Source organism: Pygocentrus nattereri, chromosome 5 (genome assembly GCF_015220715.1).
Source record: "Pygocentrus nattereri isolate fPygNat1 chromosome 5, fPygNat1.pri, whole genome shotgun sequence".
NCBI classification, from domain to species: domain Eukaryota; kingdom Metazoa; phylum Chordata; class Actinopteri; order Characiformes; family Serrasalmidae; genus Pygocentrus; species Pygocentrus nattereri.
Genome location: NC_051215.1, coordinates 50968784 through 50988783, shown reverse-complemented (window position 1 = coordinate 50988783; position 20000 = coordinate 50968784). Strand labels below are relative to the sequence as shown.

Here is a 20000-nt window from a genome sequence, read left to right as displayed (position 1 = left end):
TATTGATTAACATTATTGGCCAGTATCGATTCTGTTTAATACGTTTATTAAGATCAGGGGGTGCCAGTACTGATCCAGTATATCGAGTTGATATGTGAATACGTGGGCATGAGTAAAATGTTCCATCAGTTCTAAATGTTTCATCCAATAAAGATGAAAATACTAGTTAGGGCTGCACAATGTATCGTTTGCTATTTCCAAGTCACAGTATTAGGAGCGGTCACTGAGTGCGGAGGTGGGAGAAGGAGGGTTTAAAATTGTGTGCTGGGAATGTCCTGACCAGTCACGCACGTTCTTTGGTGTTAGAGTGAATCAAGGCATTTACATTACATATCAAACATAAATGACTTTAAAATAAAAGCAGAGCAGTCTTGAATCAGGAGTTCACTAATGTGTTTAGGATACTGGAATATATCACCAGTATCATTCACCTGCTTCACTCCTCTCATTTCAAATCCAGTGTGTGAGAGTACAGAGCCTCACAGGCGATACTGCATCTTTTATTTTAGTGTATCTGTATATTTATATCTGTGCACTGCATTTTTAATCATTGTTTTAAAACTGCACTTTTAAAATTTTGCTCTGACCAAAGCAGGTGCAGCAGCAGCTTCATCCTCCTCCTCATCTTCGCCATCGTCCAGCTCTCTGACGGCAGCCGTCATGCTGACTCTTGCTGACCCTGCAGTGTCGGGCTCATCACAGAACTCTGGAGTTTCAGTGGAGTGCAGGTGACATGAAGAGAAATGACCCTCCTGCAGCACAGAGCACTTAACCAGCACCCAGCCAAGCCTCTGGCCTACTACCCCTCATACTGTAGGACCCAAACTCTGACGGACACAAATCGGGGCACAAAAATGAAAAGAAAAAGAAAAAGATGAATTAAAAACAGAGCCAGACAACAAGAAGCACTATTTTCTATTGACAACTGTTTCCTCTGCAAGCTAATTGCACTCAAGTGTACTTTTTTTCTGAAAAGATTGGGAAGAAGAGGTGGAACAATGCATAAAACAATCTTTTTATGGAATACTCTGTTTTCGCTTTTCTTTGTTTGTTTGGTTTTTTGTTTTTTTTTCTTTTTTTCAGTTCTAAGCAATAACTGTCCATGAAGAATCCAATTCTGTCTTTCTGTGGCGAGGATACTGCAGTGATGGACCAGAGTAACAGTTACTCCTGGTGTAAGTCCCTGTCTCTTAACAAGAAATCCAAACACCGATCAGTTTCATTCAGTGGCCGTGTTCTGCGTCTAAACGTGTTAACATCCGCGTCCACAGTCCTTTATTTATTCATTTTTAATCCTGTTGAGGTGTGATGACAGGGTTTATAGCTGAGGAAATTCACTGATGGCCATGTTGTAGATGGGTACGTCTGTTCATGTGGTAGTGCCTTGAAGTTCCTCTTTAAAGGCATTTGCTGGGAATAATGCGGCGCTAGAGAAAGGTTGAGGGGGAAGCTACAGCTAAAGAGGTGCCTGTATGTTTCATATGGCCTCTGTAAGTGTTAAATGAGGAGAAGTTCACATTGTTGGAACCTTATGGTGGTGTTTCTTTATTCAGCGTAGCACGCGAGGAATAATACTACTCAAACTGTTTAACGCTTATAAAACGCCTTATGAAAGATACACACTTATCGGCCCGTCACCTCGTGTTACCCACTCGAGCCTCCACTGCTGCAAAATCCCCTGAAATGTACATGTCTTGTTATTTAAGACACAGGAGGGGTGTGTGAATGAAAGTCATCATGCCAAGGGCTGTTTACTACTAATAATGTTTATATAACAAATATAAATGTAAAAATAGAATTCAGTATTTCTAAACTGAAGCTTATTATTATGATTGTAGATGGTTACATAGAGAGAATTAAGTGCTTTTTCCAGCAGCCCTGACTCGAAGTGTATTTTACTACTGAAAGATATCAGGTCAAATCCCTGTAGATGGGGGTTTGAACAGTTACAGTTAATATGGCAGTATTTGGAAGTGCAATGATGAGAAAAGGTTTGATGGAAATCACTTGCAGTGACAGAACCTGCTTTATTCCATATGTAGCCTCCTGTATGATGTCTTCCTTTATTCCTTTACGCTTGTCCGTTGGCTTAAAGAAGCACTTCTGTTGTGTGTTAAGGGGAAAAGTCAGTCAAGCGCTGTGGCCAGTGACATACATTTGCAGTAACATATAGTTTATGGATAGGGAATAACAACTGACACAGTTTGCCAATAATTGTTTAAAAATAGAGGAAGGTACATGATCATCTTCTGTGTTCCTATCATGTGTGTGCCGTTGTTCCTTCTTCCTTGCTGGCGGGAATATTGTGATCGGCACTCATTTGTTCAAGTGCACATGGAGTTGTTTCTGCTCTGGTGCAAAAAGTGCAGTATGACCCAGTCCCAGCTATTCAGATCACTAGTGGTGCTCTCACAGCTCTTACTGATCAGGCTTTACCTTGGGAGTTGGGATGGAGGGAGGGGATCTCTCCTCAATAAGCATTGGTTTGAATTGGCATGCCCTGACCAGGGAACAGGTTACAATTACACAAATGTGCGTTTATAACTACAAAAAACCCCATGTGTGTACAAACTGACAACACCGCCAGAGTTTCCTTTGTATAGCCTCCCCATTGTACCATAACCTGAAGGTCTGTACTGGTTGGCACTTGTATGTAATTGTATGCCTTTGTTATACATTTGTATATTAAGAGGTGTGTTTTGAGTCAAGCTATTTAATATCTTGCACTGTTAATAATATGTACTTTCTGTACAGACAGTTTTACCGTTTTAACTGTAGTGTCTGTGTACATTTTGAAGGTAAACGCATGTCCTTTCCTCCTCGGTTCTCTTCATTTTGTGTTTTGCTTTTATGTGGCACAGCTTTAGTTTTCAGTTTAGTTTTCAGTTTGTTACACGCTTTTCATCCCTGTTTAGTCTTCATTTTTTCTGTTTAAACTGTGCTTGTATTAGACTTTTTAAAATGTGATTTAAAAGTATTTTACAATCTGTACACGGACTGTAAAGTTTTATGGATCTTTACCAAAAAAAAAAAAACAAAAAAAAAAACCCCGTTCTGAGACCATGTGAGAATGTGGCAAAGATCTATCGTATTTATTAGGTTCATCAAAGGATGGAAGTTATGTAATTTATTGTACAAATGTAAGCAGAAGATCCTCAGTTTTAAATAAATGACATAGTTTGTGACTTCTAATCTTGACTTTTATATGTAGTAGAGCTGGTAAAGCATTACACAAGCACACATCAAAGGGAAATTCCACCTTTTTGGAAGTTTTCTGCATAATTAAATCATTAGTTGTTTGTGAAGTGCACCACATTTAAACTTGTGGGTGTTTATTTTATTCAGTGACCGCAGAAACGACACAGACATGTTGTAAAGACTCTTATTTGCTTTATCCATATTTTAACCATCATCCACTACCTGGACGCATGGGGTCGTTTGGACAGAAAACCCTGGACAGTGGAGCTCCGGGTTCCTAAAGGATTTCTCCTTTAAATAACCTTTTTCACACCAAACCACTTTCAACTACTTGAGTGTTTACATCTCAGTGAATTCAGCAGATTTTTGTGGTGGAATTTCTCTCACTAGTAGACCCCACAGGAGCAAAGAAGACCCCAAGCCCCTGTGTGTTAACTTCATACATAAACATTGTCCTCAGTGTGGACTGCCCGCCTGTGCAGGGTGGCTTTCAGCACAGGAAGCCTTGCAGCGCCAGCTCGGTAAAGCTGGGCTGATGTTGGATATTCGCCCCTCCTGTCGCTCACAAACCGCCTCTGAAACGTTCTGCAGTAACATTTTAAATCTGGTCAAACACCAAACCACAATCATTACACTTCAGTTCTTCATCTTTCCATTTCGCCCAGAACTCCTGATGAAAACAGCTGGAACCGCTGCAGTGGGCAAAGAAAAGTTTGGGTGCTGCTTAAAACCGTAAAACACTGAAAGACGCGAGGAGCCCGCTGGCCTTATTTCTATAAACGCCTGAGACAGAAAGATGATGTGAAAATCAACACCTGACAAGTAAACATCTGCCCTGATCTGACGAGCAGTTAACCCTGTTAACCCTTTCATTAACACACCGCAACCTTTAGTTTGCTAAAATATGCCTCGACTGAATTTTGAATAGAAATAAATTGATACTGTGGCCCTGACCCGCCAGCAGTCCAGGGTGTTTCCATATGACTTACAGGTCTAAAATCACTTGTAGTTTATGGAGACACACCAGACAAACATGAAATGATATAAAATGAATTTATAGAAAGTGCTGCTGTGCTCGATTAGACTTATTTACTAAACTAACTTACAAAGCATAACTACAGAAAGGAAAGGAGGGGAGTGAAAATGACCGGTGGACAGTGGAATTTGTCTGTTCATTTGCTTCACCGCCGGTGGGCCGCCAGCTCCGCCGTCATCGGGCCGCCAGCTCCGCCGTCAGCGGGCCGCCAGCAGTCCAGGGTGTTTGTGATAAGTAGCCAGCTGGCTGACGTCACTGCGCCTCCCAAATCCCATCGCGCTGGTCTCTGCCTTGTTTAAAATCGGAGAGATCGGGTTACAAACTTAGGAATAACAGTTGTTACAGTTCAGAATTTCCATCCCTCCCTCCATCCATCCATCCCTCCCTCCATCCATCCCTCCATCCATCCACTTAAATATTGAAAATAACTCAAGGCACTGAACATTTTAATTGGCTTAAAATGGTCTTAAAAGTCATCGCTATGAAATATTTCCCTAATTGTTTTCTCTAAAATTGGCCCGAGGGTTCTGTTATTCTGTTAATCTGTTATTCTGTTAATCTGTTAATCTGTTATTTTGATATTTAATCCAAGAAATGCCGGGCAGGTCTATCACTATTTCACCACTAGACGCTCCGTCTCTGATCTACAAGCATCACATCGCGTCTAGAATATTAAAGGACCAAACCATCACGAGCCGCGTCATGCAGCGTCCAGCTGGAGTGGACATGTTCAGCTCAACGAGCTCAGACTTTCTCTTTCCTGTATAAGGAGCTCATTTCCGGCCTGGCCTGGCTGGTGGGCCCGGCCTCGTGCGCGTGCTCAGTGCTCTGCGTTCAGCGCGTGCTCCCGGTCCCCGGTTCGCTCCGCACCGCTCCGGCCGCTGGTGGTCAGCAGGATGCTGGACAGGAGGCTCGGCGCGGTCGCGCTCGGCGTCGGCGGGGCTTTGATCGTCGGCTACTGTATCTATTTCGACAGGAGACGAAGAAGCGACCCCGACTTCAAAAGGAGGCTGCGTGAACGTGAGTCCCGTCCGCCAGGTAGCGAGCTGACCAGCCGAGCACACTTTGTGGTCATTTCTAGTCGATTACTTGGCTGTTTGTGGCGGTTGATGAGCACGCGGCCTGTTTGACCGCAGCTGTGGCCGACCGTGTGTCACGGTGCTGTTTGTAGCGAGTGGTGACGCTGTCCGCCCGGCTCAGGCGCCACGTGAAACACGTTATTAATATGCTTAATAACTTTAATATCAAAACTCGGCACCTTCTAACCGATGAATGAAGCATCGGGATTATTTAACCTCCAGGAGCTGAGCTCGCCTGGGTCACGCGTACCTGATGATCTTTCAACCTTTTAGTGCCTGTTCCACAGTGGTCATCAACTGGCAGACCACCGATGTATTTTAGTGGAACTTGACTCGGTTTAAGCGAGGACAGTCTACAGAACGGGCTGGACACGGGGGTGGTCAAAGAAAAACGCGCATCTCCGTTTTTATCGGTTTTTCTTTCTGTCATTTCTTTGCTCGCGCTGTTGTGTTTGGAATCGGAATCCTTTACTGATCCCAGGGGGAAACTGCAGTTGTGACCGTTGCACCCATTTAGTTCTGCTTCAATGCTACTCCAACAAGGAGTATTGGACAGGGGTGTGAGGAAGTCTGGGTCTGCTTGTGGTCGTCATCGTGATGTGTGTTCGTGTTGAGGGCAGTCGTTTCCAAGCTTGTGTTTATTGTGATAAAACACATTTCATGCATTCTTCAAAACCCCCCAACTGCTTGTTTTAGCTTTTGGGACAAGCAAGAATGCAAGATCAACATCTAGAACTATCCAAGGTTGAGGGTCTTCTTGTGACCTTTGGCTATTTCACCTCTAGTACACTACCACCTTCGTTAGGCTTGGGGTCGTCCTGCAGGTAAACGTGGCCATAAAACTTTATTTGTCTTAACAGTGAAAGTCATGCTGACGTGCTCTGGTCTGATTTTGGCCACTTTTATGTGGTACTAAAATCTGATGGACACATGTGGGTCAGTGTGACCAGTCTGAGCAGTCAGTCTAACTTCTGTGACTCCAACTCAACATTGTATTAATGGTGTTTTTGAACTGTTATGTTTTCATAGACCGAGAGTTGTTTACAATTTAATTTAAGTTTCTGGCTGTTTTGGTCAGAGGTGCCGTTAAATGGCATGACTGCTGTTTTAGTTACATTGTCTGAATTTCCTTTTGAGGAACCAGTAAGACCAGCCCTGGCAGCGTGAACAGAGAGTCAAAGCAGTTCCGCACAGACCAGGACTTTTGGTTTAGCTCTTATTTTTCTTATTTTTCTGTTTTTTGTAGGTAGGAGGAAGCAGAAAATTGCTCAGGAAAAGTCTGGACTGGCCAGGGTAAGGAACAAGTCTCTTACTGTATGATGTTAATGGTCTGAAAAGGAATATTGTCCATATCCGAAACCATTAGGGAAATACTGCTATCTTAATCCTCGTCAGGAATTTGATACATGGATGACCGTAAAGGCTATGATAGACCAGGGCAGTCGTGGGCTGGAGGTCAGGGAACCAGCCCTGTGACCGGAAGGTCGCCCCTAGTGTGTGTGTTCACTAGTGTGCATGTCTGTGGGCGTTTCACTGCACGGACGGGTTAAATGCAGAGGTCTAATTCCACAGTGTGCAAACACAGTAAATTCTATTCTAATTCCAACAGAATCTGAAGCCCTTTCCTTCTTTCATTCTTTCATTCTTTCGTTCTTTCGTTCTTTCTATGAAGCTGCCAGATCTCAAGGATCCCGGGGCTGTGCAGCAGTTCTTCCTTGATGAGATTCAGCTTGGGGAGGAGTTACTGGCTCAGGGCAAGTCTTCTTTTTCCATATTTGTAATTGTGTCCTCAGCTCTAATGCGTTCGGCTCGTCCTCAAAGTTGCCCAGTTTTGCTGCTTGAGTTTGACTTCAGCCACTCATGTGCAGTTTATGTGTGGCGAACTCAAATTCTTGAGATCAATCCAAACCCATTTTTAGTCCACTTCAGTTTTGGCTGGAAGCCCAAGAGACCAAGTTTGTGAAATGTTCCGGTCTGTGACGTTGACCAGTCACATTACCTAATGCAGCATTTTCTTATTTGTTGAGTGTCAACATAAAAAGCTTAAATGCTCGTCCCTCTTAGGAGACTATGAGAATGGTGTGGATCACCTGACCAATGCCATTGCTGTGTGTGGCCAGCCACAGCAGCTCCTGCAGGTGCTCCAGCAGACTTTACCTCCACCTGTCTTCCAGATGCTTATCACCAAAGTACCCACCATCAGCCAGGTGCGTGCACTACATAAACCTCTTACACAACAAATCTGCCATGTTTACTGTTTTCTGGGAGCGTTAAATCCCATCGTAGCCCCATTGGACCAGAAAGTACAGTGTCGGTTTGAGGCTTAGATCACGTTTCCACACGTAGACTTACGATGATGATGATGATGCACTTTTGATGCTTCAAAACCTGTTACCTGCGTGTTTTATCCTTCGGGGCTTATCGAGAGAAAAGCTCAGTGGTCAGGAATTATTACTAAACATATCTATAATTTATTTTTTAATGCTAATGCAGTTACTTTACATTTGAGTAACTTCAATAAAATAATTCTGGCATGTGGAAACTGTTGTGCACCCTTTCTGACAGAGATCATGACGTGCCAACACTTCCTGTAGCTTTGAGCTAATGGCTTAAAGTAGTTCAGTCTTTTTTAGGTTCTGTTCTCTGAGAGCTTTCCTGGTCAGATCTTGCCTCACAGTTCAGAAACTGCCACTCCTTATTGGCATTTTGGACAGTGGAGCTTGTGAGCTGGACCTTGATGTGTAACTTATTTATTTATTTATTTATTTATTTATTTATTGTCTTGCCTTGCTTTGTAGGCATCCGTTAGCTTAATGTTCAGATTCTCAGCCAGCTGCTTAAAGGAGGCCATGGTTGAGTGTTAAGTCAAAGAATTTATGCTGTAGAACTGTCGTGGACTGACCGTTCCTAATGACCATCGTTGAGCTGCTTACCTTGTATGAAGTCATTGAAGGCCTAATGCGTTAATTAATCTTAGCGGCTTTAATGAGATGTCTAAATTTTGCTCATGCCACAGTATTTTATTTTTGTCTTTTTCATTTTTCACTTCAGGAATCAACAATACATGTATTTCTTCAGGATTTATCTGCATTATAACTGTATATGTTTCTGTTTTTGGTACTAAATTTGCTTCTTTGCTTCCATTTGCTAGCGTTCCTTTTCCAGTCAGATAAACAAAGGAAGCCAAGCTTTTTCTTCTCTGTTTCGGATTTTACAACTAAAACCAGCAATGAAAAGAGTTTTCTTGGTTATTTTGATGTCCGCTCTTTGTCCTTGGAATGTAATGTAGTGATTTGCTCAGCTGAGTCTGACCACATGTGAAAGGGGTCTGTTAATAAAGCCCCAGGGAACCTGAATCCAGGTAGGTTAGTTGAGCTGTTTTGGGCTTACAGTCTACAAAGAACATCCTGTGAATAACTTTCCACTGACCGATACTTGGCCAGAGTTTATGCCAACAGTTTCCTCCTCTCTCGAAGTGAGCTCCTAATCTCAAGTAGTGCATATGTACGCGTTGTCAATCATGCACCACCTCAGAATATTAGGATCGTGCCCAGACGCTCAGATGTGATTTTTAAAGCATATTTTGTGTCTATCTAGTTTTGCCTTTTGAAATGTTTCTGGATGTTTAACACAACGCTTTTATATATTTCATATTTTAGTGTTCCCTGGATTTGATGGATAAGCAATCGATGAAATGGGCTACATTAAAAAAATATTTATTATTATTATTATTATTATTATTATTATTATTATTATTATTATTATTATTATAATAACATGAACACGTTCAGCAGACTCGGTCTCCTTTTCTCTCTCTCTCTATCTCACCACCCCTCCCTTCCTCCCTCTCTTTCTCCTTTCTTTTATAGCGGGTAATAAGTGCACAGAGCTTGGCTGAAGATGATGTTGAGTGAGAACAGGATGAGCATGAGGTTTGAGTTTGCTGGTTATCGTGGCCGACAGCAGAGTTTCACCATAGACGACTGCAAACCCTCTGACGTGCTGCTGTGAAGTCTTTCCCTTTGTTTTTGTTTATTTTCTATACTGCGCATTCTCAGTTATTGGTTGATAATCTTTCTGCCCCCTGCATTTTTTTTCTGATGGCATAAAATGTCTTGACTAAACGAGCTTTTATTTAAAATGAATGTATTTATTGATGGGCAGAGATTCGCACACGTACTCAAGGGACCATCTGTAACGTCACTTTATTACGGTTTAGAAACAGTAACTGTTGTTCATTACTTACGTATTGTTCAAAGAACAAAGGTTATTCCACTTTATCTTTTTAAGTTCTTTTCTATGTAGTCCTACAATAAAGGTTAAAGTGAAGAAGTGTCCTTTTTCAGTCTTTAAGTCACAATAGTTAGACATTTAGTTTCTGGAGTGTTGGTCATGTTTGCCATGTGTCTGAACACGACATGCAGAACATGGTTTAAAATATTCTGCCGTGTTCTGCCAGTAGGAGGCAGTAATATAAAAGTAGACTTTCTGGGGCAAGTTTTTTTATTTCTTGATGGACAGCTGAGCTGCAACTCCTTCAGACAGTATCTGTGTGCAGTCAGCATAAGTCAATATTTGACCCTAAATCCTGTGAAAACAAGTCTCCAAAGATCTGGCATTCAACGTATAAATTAGTGCTTGAGAATGAATATTTTTATTGAACATGGCTGAGTGTTAGTTTAAATATGAGAGACGTTCCCTGCGTTAAGCAGATGGTGAACTGTATGTGAAAAGGTTCTTTTAATGAACATGTTGGTCTAAGGCTGGACTGTGATATTTATCTTGTGATAATGTCTGTATTTTAAGGACACTGGCGGGCTGCATGTTTATTGATGCAAGTTTATAACTGCATGTCTAATTAAATTAGACGCTTATTTAGAGCTGGCATAGCTGGTATATAGTTATAAAAATGGCATTGATACGTAATGTATATTGTAAAAATGTTTACATTTCCCACCCCTTAAACATTCTGGCCTCACACACTGCAATTCTCTAGACAGTACAGAGCCCATTGCTACTGATGGGGTTTGCATTAAAAGCTGAAAGAAAAGCACTTCTTTCGACTGATCCCATTATTAATATTATAAATACCAGATTTAACCATTTTTCAAAACTTCGTCTAAACTAACCTATTGCAAAAACTGCAAAGCCTATAAGCCCTGGGTTTAACCTATTACAAACACCAGGTCTTATTACAAATCCTACAAGCCCGAGGTCTAGCCCAGCGCTTCCCCACCCTGGTACCTCCTTCCCTGCTCATTTAAGTGTTTTACCTGCTCCAATACACCTGATCCAACTAATCGGCTCGTTATCAAGCCATTCCTGAGTTGGGGCTGGTGTGGTAGTGCAGGTAAAACACCAACGTGTGCAGGACAGGGGTACTCCTGGACCGTGGTTGGGAACCTGTGGTCTAAAATATTACAGACAGCCTAATTTGCTGTAAATCCTAAGTTTAATGAAATACAAAATGAACCCCAGGTCTAATGTGGTGCACGCTATAGGTTTAACCTGTAACACATATTTTATGTAAAACATACATCGAGCATAACAAAGGAAATGTGTAGCAATGCTTCTGTTTAAAAGAACACACTAAGATTCCCACCACGCAGAACATATGGAGCGTTTTGTAATTCAGCTTTACTTTCAGTTCCGTCTCTCAGGTCCCTGAGTTTTCAGGTCTCTAAGGGCCAGAATATTCCGTCTGACACCGGCACATTTTCAGAAGTATCTCCCTGGGCTAAGACACAACTACACACTCCAAAAATGGAAGTGATGCTCGAAAGAAGAGTAGAAGAATCACCTCTGCCTTTCTTAACAACCTTTCAATGGATGCCAACCGGCCATTGGCCTCTATTATAAGTGTGTTTTGATGGAAAAGCTTTATAAATATTTGCTGTAAAATGTATCAATATCCCGCAGATGAGGATGTAACAACCCTGGAATATTCCTTTAAAGTCAATGTCATTCATATTGTGAAGCATTTCCAAGCGCAGGGTCTCTGAGCTAGCTGAGCATCTCACTTGATGATGGGTTGGGCTGCTGGGAAGTAGATAAGATGTTTTGGGGCAGGAAAAAGTCACAAAACGTGAGTTAAAGATTATGGGAAAACGAGAATTTTGTCTTTTACATTGTTATGATGAATCACGTTTAATATAACAAGGGCATCTTTCAAAAAACCCTTTTAATGCCTTTATTTTTAAGAGAGCAGTGTGTGTTATGTCTATAACTCTATATATACATAGCTATAGATGTCATGGTAACAGAAAGTGGATCCAGTGGGGAGCGGGGGGGGTAAATTTGTTCCCCAGGCTGAAATGAACTCCTATCCCTGCAGCTATGAAGTGTTAAGTGGTACTTTTTTAATCCCACAAACGGGGAAATTCCACCTCCGCATTAAACCCATCCGTGAAGTGAAACACCACATACACACTAGTGAATACACACACACTAGGGGGCAGTGAGCACACTTACCCAGAGCGGTGGGCAGCCACAACACCCGGGGAGCAGTTGGGGGTTAGGTGTCTTGCTCAAGGACACCTCAGTCATGGACTGTCGGCTCTGGGGATCGAACCAGCAACCTTCCGGTCACAGGGCCAGTTCCCTGACCTCCAGCCCACGACTGCCCCAATTGTAGATATTGTAGATTCTTTTTTGGAAACTCAAGTACATTCTGTGTTATGTGAATTATGTATATACCTTATGTTTATGTATATACAGTCTGTCCATAAATATTTGGATGGATATTATTTTAGCTGTCTGCCACAGCATATTGAAGTTAAAATTAAATGATGGATATTAGCTTAATGTGCAAACCCTCAGCTTTAATCTGAATTTATTTACATCCAGATCACGTGAACAGAATAAGAATCACAATTGCTTTTATCATCCATAAAATCTTTACATACATAAAAAACGTACATCTTTAACTGGACATTATAATCAACTTATAAATCAGGTTGTAATTTTTAATACTTGGTTCCAAATCTTTCACAGTCAACGACTGTCTAATGTCTGGAATGCATAGACATCACCATAAGCTTGGTTTCTACCCTGGTGATGTTCTACCACCTGTCTTCCTGTTCTCCACAGCTTTACCTTCAGCTTTGCTTCAGGAAATGAAATGCATGCTCGATTAGGTTGAGGTTAGGTGGCTGGTTTGCTTTCGCAGTCATTGTCCATCAGCACTATGAGATGCTGTCTAATGAGCTTTGAAGCATTTGACTGAATCTGAGTAGATAATATAGCTCTATATACAAGAGACCTGGTTCCACTGGCAGCCAGACTACGTCCACCACGCTTGACAGATGAGTAATACAGTTTGGATCATGAACAATTTCTTCCCTGCTCCACACTTTTCTCTTCCCGTCATTCTAGTCCAAGTTGATCTTTAACTTATCGGCCCATAAAATATTGTTTCAGAATTGCAGGCTTTTAAAAGGCTTTTGGCAAACTAATATAATCTTCCTGGTTTGAAGGGGTTTAAACTCTTTGTATTTACTTTGGTAACGTCTTCTCTTTATTGCTGACCTTGACGCAGATGTGCCTCCTCCCTGGCGGGTGGTCTTGCTCTTGCAGGCTGTTGTTAAGGGGTTTTTCACCGCAGCTGTTTTCCCTGGTGCTCTTTCTGTTGTAGTGTTACTGAGCTCACCACTGGATTCTTTCTTTTTAGAAATGTACCAACTAATTGATTTGACCACATGTGATGTTTTGCTAACTCTCGAATGCGTTTGTTTGGGTTTTTATAGCCTAATATTGGCCTGATTAGCAGTGACGGCTCTTTGAACATATTGAGAGTTATGAGCAAAAGATTCCAAATGCAATCCTTAAAACAAGCTCTAGACTGTTCATCTGCTTCCTTGTCAGTGAAATAATAAAAACGTTCCTTTTTCAGTCCCTAAAATGGTGGATCTGAAAATGGTTGGAATTTCTACACTTGGTTTGGATGCAAATACCCCCAAATTAAACCTGGGAGTTCAGCACATCTTAATTTATTATTAAACTTCAATATCTTATAGACAGCTCAAAAACAACAACTTCTCAAAACCCAAATGTGTGTGGACGGGACTGTAAGCTCATGGGCGCTACAGCATGTTTTGGAAACCTGATCTGAAATGTGGCTTGTTGTAAGACAGAAAGTCTTTTATTTTTAGCCCAACCTGCTTTTTTCAGACTTTAAGAGAAATTTGTGGCGGGGGCAGCCAGGAGACAGGAAATGGAATTTTTGCATCAGGAGTAAAATGTGAAAACTGAGCTGCAGGCCAAAGACAGTGCTGTTTTCCATGAACTCATGCTCTCATACAAGAACTACCCCTCTGCTTTCCTTTATTTTTGTCCCAGATGGGAAAAGCACATGAAGTGGTTTGGCTGCTCTGAATTCATTTTGGCCTACAGTGTTGTTGGCCACTATTGAAATAATCCAATATTTCCAGATATATCAGAATATAATGGTGTCAGATGATATTTTAGCTTGCCTTGCCCTGGCTAACGTTATGCCCACATGATTATAATAATTATAATACATCATAGGCATGTATGAAAAATAACAAAGTGCATCTATACACAATAAGTTTTGAAATAACTACACTGTTTAAATCTTCCTAAATAAATACAAATAAGATTTGTTCTAATATAGATTAAATGACTAGGCTGCTGTTTTCATTGACAGAAGGTTCAGGAAGAGAAGCGGTTAACAGCCAGCTCAGCAGATACCCAAAATAATAACAGACTCCTCCAATAATGCTCAAACTTTAAGTTGAATTGTGTACTGAAAAACTGCATCATACAAGTTTCAAATACGTTGTTTCCCTTAAAATTACACAAATTCTGGTGCACTGTCAAATCGAACCCCCATCTCCAAAAAGGAAACTGAAGTTACATTCGTTTTAAATGAATTATTTAAATGTAATTATGAGCTGTTCCTTTAAACCAATCCGAAGCACCCAGCATGCATTTCTGTTAACTGTCTTTTTGTTACTTTTAAATGGCATTGAAACATGAAGAGAATATGGCCTCTAATAACAGTTTACTGGTGTGGACTACGTCACGCAGCGCTAGCTGTGAGCTGATAACACACATGACGGGAGGAATAATGCTGCCTGTGTGTGAGTCTGACGTGTCTGCTGTCTGATTGAGTTCAGGAGGGTCCGTGCCAGCTCCCGGCTGAGCGGGGCTGCCTGTTTCGCTGGTAAACATCCTGCCCCCTCCCCCCTCCTGCTGCACAGCTGCCACACACAAAATCTCATCTATGCGCAGAGGAGAGGTCAGTGAAGGCAACTGGCCCAAAGCCCTGCAGCTCCCCTCCCTACTTCAGAATGAATCATGCACTCGGGATGAATTCAAGCTTTGATCGAGCCGCTAAATTAGTTGGCGAATGGGTGCTGCCTGAGAACGGCGGTGACGAGGGGTCACAGCACAGTCAGCACTGCAGGCCACCTTTTCACAAATATGGGCATCCATGGCCCAACTCGCTGGGCGTGGTGGTCTCTGTGAGTAATCTGTGTAAACATTTCGAGATTAAGTTGGTGCTATGAGATTCACTTGATCAAATTAGGACTCAAACACCACACCGAGCTAAAAAACAGAACAGTCTCTAAGGGCTGCAGCGGTGCAGTGAGCCCACAGTGTCGGGCCAGTTTCAGTGTCTTTATATTTAAGAAAGAAATTCACTCTTTAATCAATGAACTCTTTATTTTACCTACAGACAGAAGAATGACAGCATGACGGATGAGGTCTGTTTTCTGCCTGTGATGAATGAAAAAGATTAAGATTGAAAGTGCTTTTGAGCTTTGACAGCCTGCAGGTGCTTTGCCTTCATTATTATAAATAAATGAATAAGAGAGCTAGTCAGTGTGTCCGGGTCAGCTCGTTTTCAGTCAGTTCAGAAATCACTTGCTGCTGAATGTGGCAGGAGGGGACACCAAGGCCACCACACACCAACGAAATTGGACATTTTTGGAATGTTAAAGGAAAATGACTGGCATATCGTGACATCGTGGTTTGGTGTGCGTACGGAACCGTAGGGGGGCAGACTGAACTTATATTGGGGGGCAGACTGAGCTTATATTGGGGGGCAGACTGAACGCTTCAACAATATATTGTGTACTGTTGCGTTCCTACTGAACTTGGTCAAAACAAGCAAAAGGGAGGAGTGAATGAAAACCAACTGCACCAGTAAAAGAGTCACAACACAGACAAAGACAAACAGCTGTTAGGAGGGCGCAGCAAGCAAAGCAAATGGGTTGCCCTGTCTTTAACAGCTAAAGGTTACCAGCCTACTTCCCGATCAGAGGGGGGTAATTTAGGTCCAGAGAGTAAAATCCCTCCCCAGGATTTTGTTCCAGCTGCCAGGCTTCTCTCATTTGCACAAACCAGCAGCTGGAACAAAATCCTAGCATGGATTTTTATTTTCTGGACCTGAACCCCCACCTCTGTTCCAAATAAACAAATTCACAATGAGGTACAGTCCCAGTCTCACCACTACTACTTTCCACAATTTAGACCATCAGTCAAGACATTAAAGCTGCAAAATAACACACGTGTAATAATGCTGGGACTGAAAAGGCATCAAATCAGGATATCTGTGCTGCTGTGTTACCACCAGGAGGAAATAACCATCCTGAAATATTCTACAACAATTGTATGTATATTGATATATATATATATATATATATATAATTTGCTGATTAAAGAATTTAAAAATGATGTCTGTTTATAAAGCATACAGTAGCTAGAAGCTCTCACAATGGCTGTGCACCTGGGCATCTGTCAGTCCCCAACTTTCCATCAGATTCAATGTACTGCCATTAACTAATCAGCAGCACAAACAAATACTGGCTCATGGCAAAACGCCCTCCAGCTGATCTATTGATTGTCTTGTTTTTGGAGCATTCATTCATTTAGTGTTATATGATTGTGTTTTTAAACGGGCTTTATTCGGGTTTCTGTGATGGGGTTCCGTTGGCGTGGTGATGCGACTTTGCCTGGGAAGGTGAATACAGTGTCCTGTAAAAACTCATTAGAGATGCAGTTACATTGGTCCCATCTCATCACAATACTTTTATGAATGTGTCTATAATATATTATTATTATTATTATTATTAGCACATCAACCACATGAAAGTTTCCACCAGATTAACCACCCAGAGTGTTTAAGCTAATATAGTATAACTAAACATAACGTTAGTGAAAAGCTTATCATTTGATCAGGCTAAATATATACATGAATTGGTCTGTGGGAGAATTCAGTCAGTATAACAAAGAACCCTCTCAGCACGCGCTGGATCTGAAATAACGGTGGGGAAAATAGTTTTCAACAGGGGGCGCTGTGGTTCCAGCATACCAGCCAGACAAGAATAATAAATGTGTTCTCATGGGAGACGCAGGACACTGTAAACACGACCGTCTTGTTTCTATAAGGAATGAACAGCCAGCATTTCTGCACCTCAGTGTAAAGAGCGTGTAAAGTCCAAATTGGTGCGTAGCGTGCAGTGATATGCTGGACAATGCAGTGGTCAGCTGGAGCGAACATCTTGCACTGGTGAAGTACATTAATGAAGGACTCACACTAAAGTTAGGGGCTGGTTTTAGTGGACGGGAATGAAGGTTTAGAATAGCCCTGGGCTTGTCTCCAGGGTCCAACATGGATTTAGCAGACCAGGCTTTAGAAACCAGAGCAAGCAGCTCACAAACTCGGGAGCCTGAGCGAAGACTTCACCCGCTGGAAGCCCTCTCCCCCCTCTCCTCTCCCTCTCCCCCTCTCCCCATCTCCCCCTCTCCTCTCCTCTCCCCCTCTCCCCCTCTCCTCTCCTCTCCTCTCCCTCTCCCCCTCCCCCCCTCCCCCTCTCCCCCTCTCCCCCCTCTCCTCTCCTCTCCTCTCCCTCTCCCCATCTCCCCCTCTCCTCTCCTCTCCTCTCCCCATCTCCCCCTCTCCCCCCTCTCCTCTCCCTCTCCCCCTCTCCTCTCCCTCTCCCCCTCTCCCCCCTCTCCCCCCTCTCCTCTCCCTCTCCCCCTCTCCTCTCCTCTCCCCATCTCCCCCTCTCCTCTCCTCTCCCCATCTCCCCCTCTCCCCCCTCTCCTCTCCTCTCCCTCTCCCCATCTCCCCCTCTCCCCCTCTCCCCATCTCCCCATCTCCCCCTCTCCCCCCTCTCCTCTCCTCTCCTCTCCTCTCCTCTCCTCTCCCTCTCCCCATCTCCCCATCTCCCCCTCTCCCCCCTCTCCTCTCCTCTCCCTCTCCCCCTCTCCCCCCTCTCCCCCTCTCCCCCCTCTTCTCTCCTCCCCCTCTCCCCATCTCCCCCTCTCCTCTCCCTCCTGCTTGCACTTCTCTCATCTCAGCCTTACCCTGGTGCGCTTGCAGTGTTCTGGCTTTACAGCAGCATGACAGTCCATGACACTTCAAAGAGACTGAGACACTGTCAACCCAGGAAGAAAGGCTGGGAAATATGAGCGAAATCGAAGCTGGACTAATAATAATGACCACCAGCACCACCACCAGTACCACCGGCACCACCACCACCAGCAGCAGCAGCAGCACCACCAGCAGCAGCAGCGGGGGTTTAATTACTCAGGCAGTCTTATAAGCCCCGTGTCATGTGTTGTGAAAATACAGCAGAAAGGGAGGAGGGAAAATTTCCCTGGCATGTCCTAAAAATAAACTGAGGCGTACGTGCTTGGAGTGCTAATAGCAAACGAACACATGCCCTAGTTTTGTGTTAAGTGGATGGCTTAAAAAAGCAAGTGGAGGCTAACGCCCGGATTTAGACCAGCCTCCTCACGGCGCGCCGTCGCCTGCTCGTCGTTATGGCACACCATGGACTCACACCTCACTATCATAGTGCACTCCATCACGAGCTCACCACATAGATCCCACCTCACCCTACCTCTGATTACTGTGCGATACCTGCTGCTGACAGAACGGCACGAGGGCAACACACACACACACACACACACACACACACACACTCACACACGTTCTGGGCAACATCTGTAATTATTACTGTGCAGTATCTACAGTTTCTGTGTGATATCCACACAACTGCGTGTGCGAACTGGACATTTGTAGTTTCTTAATTCTATTTTTATTGTTTATATTGTTCTGCTAACAGACGCCTTGTTTATTTATTTATTTATTTTGCATGATGCACATCTTTGTCTACTCACTGCTGTTTATCTGCTGTAACAATGCAGTGGGATAATAAAAGTCTCTCTTATCTCTTATACCTCGTCCTTTATGTAAAGCCCAAGCTGAAAAGCTCTCAGCAGCCACTCCTTTAACAAAGCTCTTCACAGGGACTGTGCTTGTTCGGCTTCCTGCTTCAGGTGCCTTGACTGATGTATTCTATTCTATATCTATTCTATTCTATATGTATTCTATTCATATCGGGAAGCGTTTCCATGCCCTTCAAAATGCCTCATCTCTGAGTAACTTCTTATTTTCGGTTTCATACCTGCTACTGGAGATGCTTCTCCGCTCATACTGACCTGGAACACCAGGCTATCTAATCACGAGTAGCGGCCAATTCACTTTTTGCCTATTTTAAATAAATGTAGTATGTAAACATTCACTCTGCAGTCCTCTCAGTCCAAATGGGAACTAAGTTGCAAAAAACAGGCTGTTGTGAATACAATGTTTTTGTGATGTCACAAAACCCAGTATATTCACATACATTTAGCTCCAGCCATTGGCACAGGCGTTGTAAGGACCGTTTCAGGCTGGACTGCGTTTTGAGTGAAGCAGCCACTCAGAACAGAGGTAATGTCCATCAGTCAGAGTCAGATTTACTGGCCAAGACACACACGGAGTCTTCCGGCTGCTGGTGTCTCTGATATTTAGTATACAGACATTGTACAAATCATTTACAGGCAATATGCACAGCATACGCAGTAAACACATAATGAACAGGCACAGTGATATTAATAACTGACCGACTTTAAATGAAAATGGATTGAGATTAAAGTGGAAATGTAAAACTAAATGACTATTTTAGCTGCATAAAACCGCACGTCCTTCACACACACAAGAACAGAGTATCTGGGATATGGGCCTTTCTCTCTGAAGCGCGCTCACGATCCAAACATGAAACAGAGCTCAGCAGCTTTTGCTGTGACCGCTCTACAGCGTTATCCCACATATCTCGGCTGAGAGGCTCCCACTGTGCCCTTCTCGCCTCTCTCCTGTTTTTCTGTTGCTGACGTGCAGCAGCTTTTGCGGGTGGGGGAGGGAAAGGGGGTGAGCGGCGGGTTAAATAAGCAGTCTCTGTTTTCCTTTTCTCCTTCACCCCCACCCCCTCCTTGTTTTTCAGAACGGTTCTTCCTGTCTCAGGGGCGGCGTGGTGACTGCTCCTGCCTGAAATCCGCAGACAGACACTTGCTTTACACGCTGTGGGTCTCCTGCATTGACTTGTAACAAATCATAGCCCCCGGGGGGGGATGGGGGGGGATTAATGGAGGAGGCTGGGTCTCACTAACTTATCATTATCAGAGGCGTAGCCATACAGCTGCTATTTTATAGAATTCAAGAGCCAGGGCTGTTTCTGAACATTTGGGGGCCCTAAGCAAAATCCTACTTGCCGTCCCTCCACCCACCTCAATCATGTTGTCTTGGGTATGTAAGAAAAACAATGAATGCTTAACTAATTTTGATCTACGGGGAAAAAATCCATATTTTCCACATTAATACTGAGCAAATTTGA

At 43.1% G+C, this 20000-nt stretch overlaps 2 protein-coding genes, 1 long non-coding RNA gene and 1 other non-coding gene across 10 annotated transcripts in view; 3 read left to right on the top strand and 1 right to left on the bottom strand.

Moving 5' to 3' along the window:
• Positions 1-3192, top strand: part of arid4b (AT-rich interaction domain 4B) — a 64745-nt gene extending 61553 nt beyond the window's left edge. For 4 of the 7 annotated variants that reach the window (XM_017722829.2, XM_017722825.2, XM_017722831.2 and 1 more), the window contains one exon: positions 593-3192. In XM_017722829.2, the coding sequence (XP_017578318.2) occupies positions 593-732 (140 nt within the window). In that variant the 3' untranslated portion in view covers positions 733-3192. The remainder of the gene's footprint in view (positions 1-592) is intronic. The other 3 variants (XM_017722826.2, XM_037538442.1, XM_017722828.2) reach the window with 3 other exon arrangements.
• A 1045-nt stretch (positions 3193-4237) lies between these two features.
• Positions 4238-4984, bottom strand: LOC108442669. Its single transcript, XR_001859068.1, has 2 exons — positions 4921-4984; positions 4238-4524 (listed from the first exon to the last, which is right to left on the bottom strand). It is a non-coding gene; the product is annotated as an uncharacterized LOC108442669 (long non-coding RNA).
• Positions 4985-4999: 15 nt separating this feature from the next.
• tomm20a (translocase of outer mitochondrial membrane 20) lies at positions 5000-9646 on the top strand. Its single transcript, XM_017722834.2, has 5 exons — positions 5000-5254; positions 6560-6606; positions 6986-7067; positions 7378-7520; positions 9183-9646. Exons 1-5 carry the CDS (start codon positions 5131-5133, stop codon positions 9225-9227), a joined length of 441 nt encoding a protein of 146 aa, XP_017578323.1. The 5' UTR covers positions 5000-5130; the 3' UTR covers positions 9228-9646.
• On the top strand, positions 5974-6105 carry LOC119263542. Its single transcript, XR_005130343.1, has one exon. It is a non-coding gene; the product is annotated as a small nucleolar RNA SNORA14 (small nucleolar RNA).
• Positions 9647-20000: the final 10354 nt, after the last annotated feature.

Excerpts from the sequence above, each read along its gene's own strand:
- tomm20a (XM_017722834.2), top strand. The coding sequence starts at position 5,131 with ATGCTGGACAGGAGGCTCGGCGCGGTCGCGCTCGGCGTCGGCGGGGCT. Across the intron at positions 5,255-6,559 it reads CAAAAGGAGGCTGCGTGAAC|GTAGGAGGAAGCAGAAAATT; the intron begins GTGAGTCCCGTC and ends TGTTTTTTGTAG. Across the intron at positions 7,068-7,377 it reads GGAGGAGTTACTGGCTCAGG|GAGACTATGAGAATGGTGTG; the intron begins GCAAGTCTTCTT and ends CGTCCCTCTTAG.